Source organism: Betta splendens, chromosome 11 (assembly GCF_900634795.4).
Source record: "Betta splendens chromosome 11, fBetSpl5.4, whole genome shotgun sequence".
Classification (NCBI taxonomy): Eukaryota; Metazoa; Chordata; class Actinopteri; order Anabantiformes; family Osphronemidae; genus Betta; species Betta splendens.
In genome coordinates this window covers 12,016,150-12,029,252 of record NC_040891.2, presented here as the reverse complement: position 1 = coordinate 12,029,252, position 13,103 = coordinate 12,016,150, and the positions used below count along the sequence as shown (strand labels likewise).

General features: G+C 50.8%; 1 protein-coding gene across 7 annotated transcripts in view; it reads right to left on the bottom strand.

The window, feature by feature from the left end:
• Positions 1-13,103, bottom strand: part of rbms3 (RNA binding motif, single stranded interacting protein) — a 172,569-nt gene that overhangs the window by 72,905 nt on the left and 86,561 nt on the right. For all 7 annotated transcript variants that reach the window (XM_029167425.3, XM_029167421.3, XM_055512686.1 and 4 more), the window contains one exon: positions 4,492-4,583. In XM_029167425.3, coding sequence (XP_029023258.1) covers positions 4,492-4,583 — 92 coding nt within the window. The remainder of the gene's footprint in view (positions 1-4,491; positions 4,584-13,103) is intronic.

The following is a 13,103-nucleotide window of genomic DNA, read 5'->3' as shown; positions in this document are numbered from 1 at the left end:
CCGCCTCCGCCGGCCGGCTAATTGGGCCGGATCAGTCCGCAGACAGCGAGCAGGTTGGCACAGTTGCCACATCAAAGGGATTCTAATGACTGCACAGCGTGGCCATTACCGGGCCTGAAAAAAAGCCATATTTATGTTTGCTTCAAAGCAAGTGTGTCAGCGCTTCACACGGCGGCGGACACAAGGTACTGGAGTCACCTGAACACAGGAGCAGAAACCAGCCCACATTTACTGCTAAAAACGAGCTCAGAGGACATTTTAGGACCAATAATCCACAGGTTGACGTCCTTTTCTCCCCCTGCATCTTTCTCACTCTCTTCTTTCGGCCTGATAGGTGATAAGTTGCTAACTGTTCATCAGCGCCGGCCTGTCTGCGGCAGCAGCAGCCGTCTGAGGTGACGCGACGCTGGCCCACTTCCCGTCTCCGTCCTCCGTTTACCGCACGCGGCGCTCCCGCCCATGATTGAAGCGTAATTAGGCGACGGAGACGGCGGAGGTGCTCGGGGCTCGTCAGACGGTCCATCTCACTCTCACTGGCGTTGCCCTTCAAAACTATCACTCCTCCACGAGAGGACGGAGGCCGACGCTGGGGAGAACTACGTGGCAAATAGCTACTAATCCTAAAAAATGTAGAAGACACAGAGAGTCACCGATGCTTGATGCATAAGTATATATTGAGTGCAGAGAAAGCACAGAGCCCCAAAGTCACAGTCACCTTGCCAGAGTTTTAAACAGCTACTAAAGCTTGGATAAGTGCAGGGACAAAATGCTTATGTGCTGAGTAGCATCACGGATCTGTACACGCCGCATCGGGCTGCGGAGCACATACATATGGAGGGAAACGAGCTGCTGTGAGTGACTGTAATCGCGAGGATCAGGGTGTTCCTGTCGATAGCGGGTTCAGGTGGAAAGTGCTGATCGCAGCGCTCCGTTCCGACACAGGTGGATGTCAGAGGGCGGAGGCGGCGCCGCACCGGAGGAGAGCGACGCTGCTGAGCGGGCACCTGCGTCCCCGACCGCCGTCCAATTACCCAGCTGTACTCACAGCGCCGCCTCCTTTAGGGTTTAGCCCGCGCTCGGGGGACGGCGGCCTCCAACCATAACAGCCGAGCGCCCGCCGCCGCTTTGATTATCGCCCAGAGGTCACCCCCGCGTTGAGCCGAGCCGCGGGCTCCCCGGGCGTCGCCGGAGCCAAGGCGTCAGAGGAGTCACCTTTAAAGGATAATAAGAAGGCTGCAGACTGACTGCAGACCACCCAGAGGGGGACCTGTGGTTTTCGCATGAATATAAATGTGATATTGACAGGAAATATTCCCCGGGAGAGCGCGGGGGGAAAAGACAGCGGGCGAGGCTGAGCCAGCGAGAGCGGGCGGTAGAATAAATGAGCGGAGTAAAAGCGAGAGAAGGAGGACTTGGCTCTGGCTTCACTCCGTTAAAGCGTCTGAAGCGTCCGCTGGTGACTAGTGCGCGATGGGCCGGCGCGAGCGCCACGTTATCATAAACATTTGGGATTCCGTTCGTGGAGACACTTTAATGATGCTTTTAGCATAATTTCCCAACTGTAACGTGAAGTGAAGGGTAAGTAGCGCCGCTCTGTCTGCCGGTGCCTCCTGAACCTTAACTCTGAGCCCAGGTCGTCCACAAAACCCCCTAAAATCCACCCAGCACTCGGTTTAACACCTCAGTATCAGTAACCGTAGTTATTGGATATAATTTAGATTAAAAAAAAAAAATAAAAACCCACATTAATCTTTATGGAGATGAAAGGATTTGCCGTATTTACGTAACGTAAGTACTGCTGCAATCCGTCATGTAAATCTTAAAGGCAATATGAAGTTGGAGCTCGTTTGCTAATTACAGGCTGTCCACATTGAGACAAAACAGAACAGAGTAAAAAAAAAAAAACAGAGCGCAGAACAGGACAGCTTTGTTTTCATCTGAGCTGCTATCAGCCGAAGCCGACTGCAGCGCGGATAGGGAGGGATGATTTCCATAAAGACTGGCTGTTGTCTGAAAGCAAGCAGCTGTCAGGCGGAATTACCTCTCCGACACAGACACCACAGTCGAGGGCGCCCTTCCCATAATTCAGTCTGATTGGCTCAAGGGGAAAATGGCAGCCTGTGGAGAGTGAGGCGAGCGGCTGGCTGACAGGTTTGCATTTGCGGCGCTGGGCTCGGCGTTTACCTGTTATCATTCTGTCTGCTCGGCGTGTCAGCGCTGCACCGAAACAAAGTGACACTGAGAACAGAGCCCAACGCGTCCCTGCACACGATTCTGCTTCTCATCCACACACCTACTGTTAAATTTAACACCTGGTCAATAAATATCACAACACCTCCGTTCAGTTTAATTATTAATAGTTTCAAGGTACTGTATGTGTCTATGTAGCTCAGATTAATATAACAAATCTATGTACAATATTATGACCTCAATAGTGCAAAAATATATTTAAGCCTGGCTAAAATTTAAAAAATATACAGACAAAATTTGTTTTTGTACAAAATAAATCACGTTTACAAACTAAATAGTATTTGTTGGCGTGTATGTACACAGAACTAGTAAATGTGTATACAAGAATGTACATAGCTACAGTATATACGCACAAGCACACACACACACACACACACACACACACACACACACACACACACACACACACACACACACACACACACACACACACACACACACACACACACAGCCCATGCTAAGTGCTCTTATCTATGACTCGTGTGGAGGTGAGTGACAGGAGGGGAGGTGCAGGGGGGAAGTGTCCTTTAGGTGTCTTAATTATGGCTCCTCTCCTCCCTATCGCTGTCACCATCCCCAGGGGAGGGCAAGACAAAAGGAAGGCAATGTTTCATCTCTGCTGCCTTGGTATTTCAAATTCCAAGGGGAGTGAGGGGAGAGAGACAGGAGGCTGTTACACTGGAGGGAAGAGGGGAAATCAAGTGACGCTTTCCTTTTCTCTCTCCCTCTCGCCTCCTTCGCGGCTGTGTTTAAAATAAGGCACCTTAATAAAAGCGCTTTAACGGCGTCAAGGCAGGAAAAAAGGCGCAACTTGATTACTGTGACGGTTTTATTTAATGAGCTCAAAGCCTCTGGCTGCGACTCGCTATTCGTTTATTACTTTGTTGTGGGGAGATATATGTGACAAAATGGAGCAGAGGGAGAGACAGAATGAGCCTGAATGCTCTTATTGTGGAAATTCGTCTGGCGTTAGCAATCGGCGGCGTGATTTACACCTTCCTCGCTGCTCACCTGGGTTTTTCATCTGCTTCCGCCATGACAGAGCGGAGGGTGTCAGAGACACCTTGGCAGGTAGGCAGACACAGCACAGCCCGCTGTTAATTATTGATGGGAAGAAATGGCACTCATTGGATGTTTGGCTGGATGTTATGAGAATACAAATGCGTTTATGAATGTATGAGTGTGTGTGTGTAGGAAGAGGCAAAAGAGAAAGCAGAGGAGGCCAGGAGGAGGCGGAGCTAACGGAGCGATGGCGACATTAGCTGCAGACGGAGTCTATAAAAGCAAACTACTCCTTAATGACTCCCACAAGTGTGATAAAGCACAGAAATGCAACACAGGATGCCGGCATTTCCATTTGCATGAACCAATAAACAGTTTTACACAAATGCTAATAGAAAATGACACGGGCAAACAAAGACTCTTAAAAAGGTCAGCTCTTTTTGGGACACGGGGCCTCTCCGGTGAAAATATTGACTGAGAGAGCGGCACAAATGCAAAACGTGGTCCTGGAATCAGACGGGCGACGAGCTCCTAATCTGTATGCTGAGAGCCCGTCCTCTTATAAATATTAGAAGAAGGACACTGGTGGGAGAGGAAACGGCCAAACGGCGCATTTGAGAGATGGCGCACCTGAGCTCCACGCGGAATATCATCTCCTCCTGTCAGATCTCATCCCATTTGATCAAAATAATTGCCTCCTTCATGGTTACCGTCAATTCTGTCATCTTCACCAGTGCCATCGCCGTCCCGATCTCATCAGGGCCTCTCATCACTCATTGCTCTCATAGTGATCACCTTGTCTGTGGCTTTAATGCTGCTGACACCCTGCTCACCTGTTTAGATACTATCCAAAAAGGCACATTCACACACAATAGGGAACCGTTCCTGGGTGTTTTATCCTCTAAATCACAGAGTAGCTGTTTCCACCACAGACAAGCAGCTCACACTCCAACACACACCCTGTCCATATGACCAGCGGCATCGAGCCGCCCACTAATGTACAGAACGCTGTGGGTACTGGCAGCGGGTCGTCAGCGCTGCCCTGTCACAGTGGGCGTCTGTTAGACGAAAGGACTTTCCATAAAAACGTGTTTATGGACACAACCAGTTTTCAGGTCAGAGCTTTCAGATCAATCAGCATCCATTTATTGTGGCGCTGTACTGTGGGCGAGCGACGGTAAACCCCAACGTGCAACAAAATGCTAATGGGGGGGCGGTTTGTGTTGTTTTTAAACCTACCTTGGCCATTTGGGCCTGCACCCCAGTGGCTTTGAGAGATGACACGGCCTTCTGTGCTGCAGCTGGGCTGTCAAAATCCACAAAGCCGTAGCCTGGAGAGAGGAGGGACGAGAGAGAGAGAGAGAGAGGAGACAGGCATTAGTAAAGAAAAAAGAAGAAGGCAGATGACTAACAAGGAGAATGACAGGCACTTGGTAATTGTAGCAGTAATAGGTTGGTAACATGACTACAGAGGCTGCCAGTTCTCATATCTGGTGAGCACTACATTGTTTGATAATTAGCGACACTGACGTTCATAGGGGGATGCTATGCATCTTAATTAGGAGCATGGATGAGCGATTTAGTAATAACAAACCCCGGCACCCTGCCCACCTCAACCTCCAGCAGCACATGTGAATACAAACGCACAAATCAGGAATAAAGGCTTCCACTGTTTGTGGCCCGGGCTGCAGCAAACAGCAGTTTCTCCGCAGCATAACAAAGAGTCAATGATTCAAAACCCATGAATATTGAAATATCACACACACAAATATACACACGGAGACAGACGTGTCAATTAATTCAGAACATCCCTGAGTTGTTTTTGGTTTTCACCGCGGCGGAGGCTGCGACGCTAGCCGCCAACATCGCCCATATTAACACAAGCCATTTCATAGCCTCTATTATCCTCGGCCCGGTAACAAATCTCTCAAAGGTTGACAGCGAGCCAGAAGCGCTGCCATTTTTCTCCACGTGCACACAAACACACTTATTCCCCGCAAACACAGCCTTTATCTGCTACTGTCCTCCTCGCGCTCTCGCGGGCTCTCCCTCGTTTTGCCTGACATTAACGGGAAGCAGCCCCCATGTGGAAGTTCATCAGCGGAGGAAAGCGGCGGGAATGAAATCCGCGCCTGTGATTTATGAGTTATTGTGATCCCGGCGTTCGGCGGGATGTATCGGAGACGGGGGTCACGTCCGTGTTAATTAAAATTTGGTGGCGGATTAAAAGCAGTCAATGGTGCCCTCTGATCCACTGTTTCAGAAGGAAAGTGTAATTAGAAAAGGATAATGGGTGTGAGATGGCGCGGGCGCCCCGTCGCGGCGCAGCCAATCGCACGCGTCAACACGCACCGCTTGACATGATCAACAAACACCTCACCTTCCCACATACCTGAGGTGTGTTTTAGTGGCGCCGGCGCTGGTGAGAGGGTTGATGATGAGGTCGCTTACCTGTGGGACGGTGGCGAGGGAGTAGTAATGCAAAAACCACATCCTGTGGGTGTGTGTGTGTGTGTGTGTGGTTGGGGGGGGGGGGGGGGGTTGGTGCTTGGATTCAAACACAGACGAGTTTAAAGATTATTTTGTAAAGTGGCAGCAAACAACCATCTATTTCCCTCCAAACCAAAACAAATTTGCTGTTAACACACAAGAAATGAGCAATTAAAGGTTTATTTATTGTATTAATCTGAGATACTTATTGGAATAAAACAAAGAATTTGTCTGTTTTCACTGGTTTTATGCACCAACACAATGATGACAGAAACTGCGTTTGTGATTTATGAAATTCAAATAGCAGTATCTGTGATGACAGCATTTAGCGTTATCTAACAGCCTATAAACAATGAGCGACCACAACAACGTCTGGGTGTTCAAATCTGGAAAGACACAAGTGCGTCCAATAGTTGATGCATCGGCGCTAAGTCGACACGAGCAAAGCGAGGGCACGGGCGGAGGTGATGGATGGACCCCGCCTCCTGTCACATGGACGAGCACAAAGCCGGCTGCGCGGTAGGACGTGAGCGGATGCGCTTGGTTGTAATTGGGCCGAACCGGCCCCGCGTTCCCCCTGTTTTGATCTCGGTACATGTGAACAGCACATCACCGGACCGTGAGCCCGTCCCCCCAGGCGATGGCTGATTCCCTTTAATAATCACAGCATTCCAACGGTGGACACTTAGGCAGCGCGGTGAATATTACAGATTTAATATTCACCTCACTACCACCTGGAGTGCACTTATCAAACTTTCAGCAGGATGAGGATTTTAGAGGATGCTGACCTATATTCAGCCGGCTCTGAAAGGAGGAAGCGAGAGAAAGGGTGTGTTCAGGCGCCGTGATGGACAAGGTTACCGACCGGTCGGCTAAAAGCAGATACCGTCAAGAACGTGAAATCTTCAGCCACAGAGAGAAGTGCTGAGTGTCACTTTCATTCACTATAACCAGTAGAAATGATCAGAATGTGTCCTGTGGATGATCCAGAGTTGCTGGGACAATATTTCTACCATTGCATTATTAAAAATTCATTTTTCGCCGAGCTGCACCAACAGAATTTCATTCTCTTTTGTTGTAGCACAGTGGAAATCTTACAGCATAGACAAACACGGTATATTTGTGACGGGGCCAGATGAATGATATCAGGAATAAAGGAGAAGAATTGGCTTCTATTAACCGAACACGCTGCCATTCAAGCTGGGACTTAGCAGAAACGCTACAAGGTCAATGAAAAAACCTTACGCTGGACTTAAAGGCCTACGTTTCACCCACTTAAACGCAGATGTTACCTGAAGAATGTGTTCGAGGCCAAGTACACGCTGTACTGGGCCTGTAGTGAATGCAGGTACTCTAACGCTGCCGTCTCAAGTGGGATGCAAAGGGCAAGGTGCTGCTTTGAAGCCTCTGCAGCAACACAAACTGCCGATCAATAGCTGTCACTTAAAAGCAGGTCAGAGTGACTGACTACATGTGTGGCTGCTGATATGACTGTGCAGCTGTGGCCAAATATGCACACACACACACACACACACACACACACACACACACACACACACACACACACACACACACACACACACACACACACACACACGAACGCTCCCCGGCGCGGTGCAGAACCACAGTAGATGCCACCTCGAGCTACGTTCCACACAAGAGAGGAGATAAAGGCCTCATTACAGTGCACGTATCAACATATCAATCATCCATACATCACTCACACATTCACCATCACATTATGCTAATCCTAATTACTTCTGGGGAAATTACCATTCTTTATCTGCTAATAGTCAGGATTGTTTGGGTTTCCTACCCACTATATCCACCACCATTTCCCCAATATTTCCATTTTTCACATTCTCATATTCAGCGCTAATGATCCCATTTTGCACTGCATACAATGGAATAATAATGCCCTAAGTATGAATAATGAATCAATGACAAGTCACCGAGCATTACAATGGTGTACAGGGCAAACAGCGTAATTGTTTACGTCCTTGTGCGTCGTCGGGAAGAGTTCTGAAGCCGCCGGTGCACGTGGGTAATTAATCACCGTGGTTACACGTACAGTACGTTCGCAACTCGCAGTCTCCGTGTGTAAAAGTAATTACAGCTAATGGAGGAGATTGATAAGCTGCTGCACAGGAAAGTGTGCACAACAAGGCCTGTGATGTGATTCCTGTGACTCGCGGAGCGGCGGCGGCGGCACCGCGTCACGTTCCGCCGCTCCGACCTTGATCTGCTGCACAAACAGCGGCGCCGCAAACTGTTTGGGCCCTTTCACCTTTGCCACATGCTCAGAACTGGTCGAATGTAAATGCTGGCCTTTTATTTGTTTCTGAAGCTTATTGTACTTGCTGATTCATGTTAGAGAAGCGATATGATGATTGGATGATACGACCAACTTGTAATGAAGCGTGCAGGCAAATAAAACATACTGCATATTTATAGTGTCTTTAGTCATTGTGGGGGTTTGAGCGGTGGTGGTTTTGGGAGGCTGTGGTGAGAAGTGCAAACACTGAGGCCGAGCGGTGGGAGGGGGGTGGGGGTAAATAGCGACATGGCAGCCATGACTAAATGTGGCAGAGCCAAAACCGCCCTGGTGCCGCTCCAAACCCAGCGGACCGGCTCCGCGCTGGGACCGCATTCCTCTGTCCTCCTCCGTTCATTGCCCCGGCAGCAGCTGACTGATGGTGCGTCTCGCGGTCGCGCTCCTTTAAACCGCTGGGCGACTTTCTCGTTTGTGTGCGTACGTGTGGGCCGGGGAGTAAAAGCCTCGAACCCCCCCCACACACACACACACAGAAACATCCGCTGTGTGTTTTTTCTGTGTACAGTATGAAAATAGCTCCGGGCTCTGAACCCCCGACCGCATCAATAGCGACAAAGCATTAGCATCACGGAGGAGTGGGACATGAAGCAACAGTTTCCCAATCGCAGAGCAGCATTTAGGATCATGTCAAATGAAACACTCAGCTCATCCACAACAAGCACAGGACTTACAGCAATATTTGAACTGGCATTTCTTCTTAATTTGTTGTGAAGAAGGCTCTTTATATTACACACGGAGGAGATAGCAGTGCAGGCAATTAACTTATCAACCCTGCAACATGGATTTATAGCTCAGGCATTCATCTTGGGCCGAAGCAGCCGGCCCATTGGCTCTATTGTATTTCTTGTCGCCCGCTCTCACAGGTGTAGCAGCGTCCTTGTCAGAGAGCTGCAGTGGGGATCTGCAGAGGGCAGCGCGCCCGGGCCCGTGGCCAACGGGGCCACTGGCAGCTCATTGTTCTGAGGAGGAAGCCAGCGGGAGGTCGGAAGAGAGGGCCCGCGGTTCAGCGTCCGCGCAGGTACTGCAGATGGAGATGCAAACCTGACGAGCAGCAAGTCCGTGCCTTCTGTGATCCTACAGACGCATCGCACCACGGAAACGGGCGGAATGAGGCTCGTCGGGTGATTCAAGGAAAGATATTGTGTGAAATGGGACTGTGTGATACTTTCACATCTTAAATATTAACATATGGCTTCACAGTAGTCATTTCCTCCCTATCTCAGCATTTCTTCCCTCTTCATCATTTTTCTTCTTTTCCCTTTGTTCCTTAATTAATTCATATCTATTCACATTCATTAGCTACAGCGCGGCACCATATGGGTTCTACTACACCGTCAGCTCTTAATTCAGCACGACAGTTTAGACACTATTTAAAATATATGTGTTTAGTAGAAGAGAAGCCTATGGAGACATTAAAAACAAGTAGACAAATGGATGCTGCTTTATGAAACTTCCAGACTGCAAAACACTGGCGTTCACGCGTTCCACATCCGTGCTGAGCTCCATCAGATCGCTGGCTGATAACAAAATCCGAGGTGTTTGGCGCAACATGTAAAGAGCACTCGAGGAAGGTTCAGGAGCCGAAAGGTGTTAATTATTTGTCAAGGGGTTGTTGAAGTGAGACCCGTGGCAAAACTCTGCGTGGCGGCGCCGAAAAGCTCAAACGGACGTCCACCTCCACACACACACACACACACACACACACACACACACACACACACACACACACACACACACACACACACACACACACACACACAACTAAATGCCAGCGTGCACGCGTGGTGTTGCTCATCGCACCACGCGTTATCATGATGTACACTCACAGCGAGTGTGGACGCACACTCGGGTTAGAATGTCAAACAACCCCGAATCGCTGCTCATTACGCGACCTGCTCATGCGAAAATGCCACGAGCGCGTCTTTACACAAAGAACAGGTGCAGGCCGTCTTTGATTCACGCCTTTCACTTCGCCTGCCGACGAGACGCCCGCTCTCCTTTCACCCCCGCTCAACCGCGGCGCCGCGCGCTAATTGTAGCATTCACGCTGGCGCCGTTTTCACGCGTGCACCGCCGTCGAGGCGACGGGCTGATCCGAACATGGAGTGCTGCAAGAAGCTGGGGAGCATCTCAAGGTCCAGGAAGACACCGATTGCATTCCTGCAGACGCGTGGAGCTCATTCCTTCTGCACATCTGTTAGTCGGTGGTGAGGCCCCTCCATGAGCTGTTATGATTTATGTCTTCCTTAACTAATCAAGGGTCCGATCAGGGGGTGTTCAGGGGACCCGGGCCCTGGCGGGTCAGGCTCTACCTCACTGTAGCTCCAGGCCCGGCATAAGAGATGACTGGAGACACGCCCCCTCACCTTCCAACGGCGCCCTCGGAGGCGTTCGTCAGCGGACGAGACACGGAAGAAAGACCAGGGCCTGATAAATTACCAGAGGAAACCGGCACAAAGGCGGCGGAGCTCGGCGCCGGCGACTGCCAGCAGCCTGTTTGTGTTTGCTTCAAACTCGGGGCAGATCCGTTACGGATGCAGAGCAGGTTGAAGTCGTCGCTGCAGTCGCGTGATGTCACCTTTATGCGTTACGAAAACACACGCAGGACCGCACGCAAGAACAGAACAGGAAGTGTGTGTGTGTGTGTGTGTGTGTGTGTGGGGGTACAAAGGGTCAGAGCCCGAGGAATGCAGCGCTGACGTCTGGCTCGGCCAATCAGACGCCTGCCTGGTGTCCAGCCAAGTCGGACCTCGCTGAAATGGATATGGAAGGGGCGGCGGAAGGAACAAAGGGGAGGGAGGGGGTTTTCTGCGTGCGCACGTGATTGTGGGGCCCTCACAAAGGCTGGATCCGTCTGGATCAATGTGATTATCCCTCAGCTACTGCTAATTAGAGTCATTAATACGCAAGGCGAGCAGGAAACGGCGCCCTCTCTCCTTCAGCCTCGCTCTGGAACGGCTTTGAGGGAACAGAGGCATTTGGAAAAGGTCCGCCGTTGGCCGCACTTCAGTCGAGATTCTCATCTGCACATAATTCACTTTCAAAGGGCAGAGGGGGCGGCAAAGAGAATCCTTAATTGTGCCGGCACCGTGTACAACATAGACAAATGTTTATATCTCGGCCCTCTAATGAGAAACCAATAACGAATGCGAAAAGCACTCCCCCCCCCCGCTCCCCAACTCTGCAGCGAACACACAGATACACGCTCACATGACAATGAAGAACAGGCCTTTTCCAGGAGCGTCACCTCATTCATCAATAGCCCTTATGCTCGGAGTCATGCAATACTCCACTCAGGCACTGATGCAGCAATAAATCTGTTTTTACAGACGTACCACTGCCTATATTTCCCCATTAGGCTGATCTTGTGGTAAGGGCGAGGGATGCTTCACAATGTAATGGTCAAGCTCCTGACAGGCTTTTAACTTGCACCACGCAGAGCGTGCACGTGCAGCATAGAAAGGCCAAAGTCACTCAGGAAAGGGACCTCCGAGGTGCTCAGCTGCCCGACGACGGTACATGATGCCCAGCGACACACATTCTTGCATGTTTCACATCACAGTCACCCACATAACAGAGTAATTCTTCCAAGATGCATGCTGATGTAATGGTCTTGTGAGTTTTTTAGCGTCCCCACACAAAATGGACGGCAAAGTTATGGGGCAAAAAAAAAAAATCTCAATCTCCCCATCTCATCTGTCTCCCACAATGCCGTGCGGTGGGCCGTGGCGGCAAAGAGCCGGTGGATCTCGGCACGGCCTTATCTCCCAGTGGCGGAGGAGGAAGCGGAGGTCCTTTAAAGGGCTGAGGTCACTTCCTCTGCCTCCAGGCTCTGGCAGGAAAAATAAAATGTCTCCATTGGGTCAGCCCTGCTTTATTTCAAATGCTGCTGCTGCCTTTTAAGAGGCCCTCGTGGGCACGGACGGCAAATGAGCGCTTTTGGGTTCTCGCAATCTATTCCTCTTCTCTCCCCCTCTGCCACCCTCAATCCCCCGCTCCGTCCGTGATACAAACCCCCAAATCTCTGCTGTAGCGCTACAGCAAACGTGGAAGTGCAGAGACGGATATATAGATAGAATGTGAGCGGCAGAGAGGAGCGACGGAGACAAAGAGGGAGCGAGCGGCAGCGTGAGAGTGCAGAGGAGCAGCAGTGAGAGAGATGAAGAGCTGAATGCCTCCTCTTACTCACAGCGCTTGACAGCCCTAAAGCCCTTTCACAACTTCCTGTTCCCATTCCTCTCTGTACTGGGCTTCATCCAAAGCATGTGTGAGCATATTTACCGGCATGCGCGGCTTTATATGCATCTGCTGCGAACCCCCCCAAAGTGTGTGTGTGTCACAGTGAGGTGGAGAGAGAGGGAATGAATCAGCGCCGGGAAGATGGAGAGGCTCGCAGGAAAGGCCTGCGGGGTGGAGGCAGACAGGTAGGCAGATAGACAGGCAGGCAGGCAGGCAGGCAGGCAGATAGACAGGCAGGCAGGCAGACATGCAGTCAGGCAGACAGACAGACAGGCAGGCAGATAGACAGGCAGGCAGACAGACAGACAGGCAGGCAGATAGACAGGCAGGCAGATAGACAGGCAGGCGGGCAGATAGACAGGCAGGCAGATAGACAGGTAGGCAAATAGACAGGCAGGCGGGCAGATAGACAGGCAGGCAGATAGACAGGCAGGCGGGCAGATAGACAGGCAGGCAGATAGAAAGGCAGGCAGATAGACAGGCAGGCAGATAGACAGGCAGGCAGATAGACAGGCAGGCGGGCAGATAGACAGGTAGGCAGATAGACAGGCAGGCAGATAGACAGGCAGGCAGATAGACAGACAGGCAGATAGACAGGCAGATAGATAGACAGGCAGGCAGGCAGGCAGACACGCAGGCAGGCAGACAGGCAGATAGACAGACAGGCAGACAGATAGACAGACAGGCAGATAGATAGACAGGCAGGCAGGCAGACAGGCAGGCAGATAGATAGACAGGCAGGCAGATAGATAGACAGGCAGGCGGGCAGGCAGACAGGCAGGCAGGC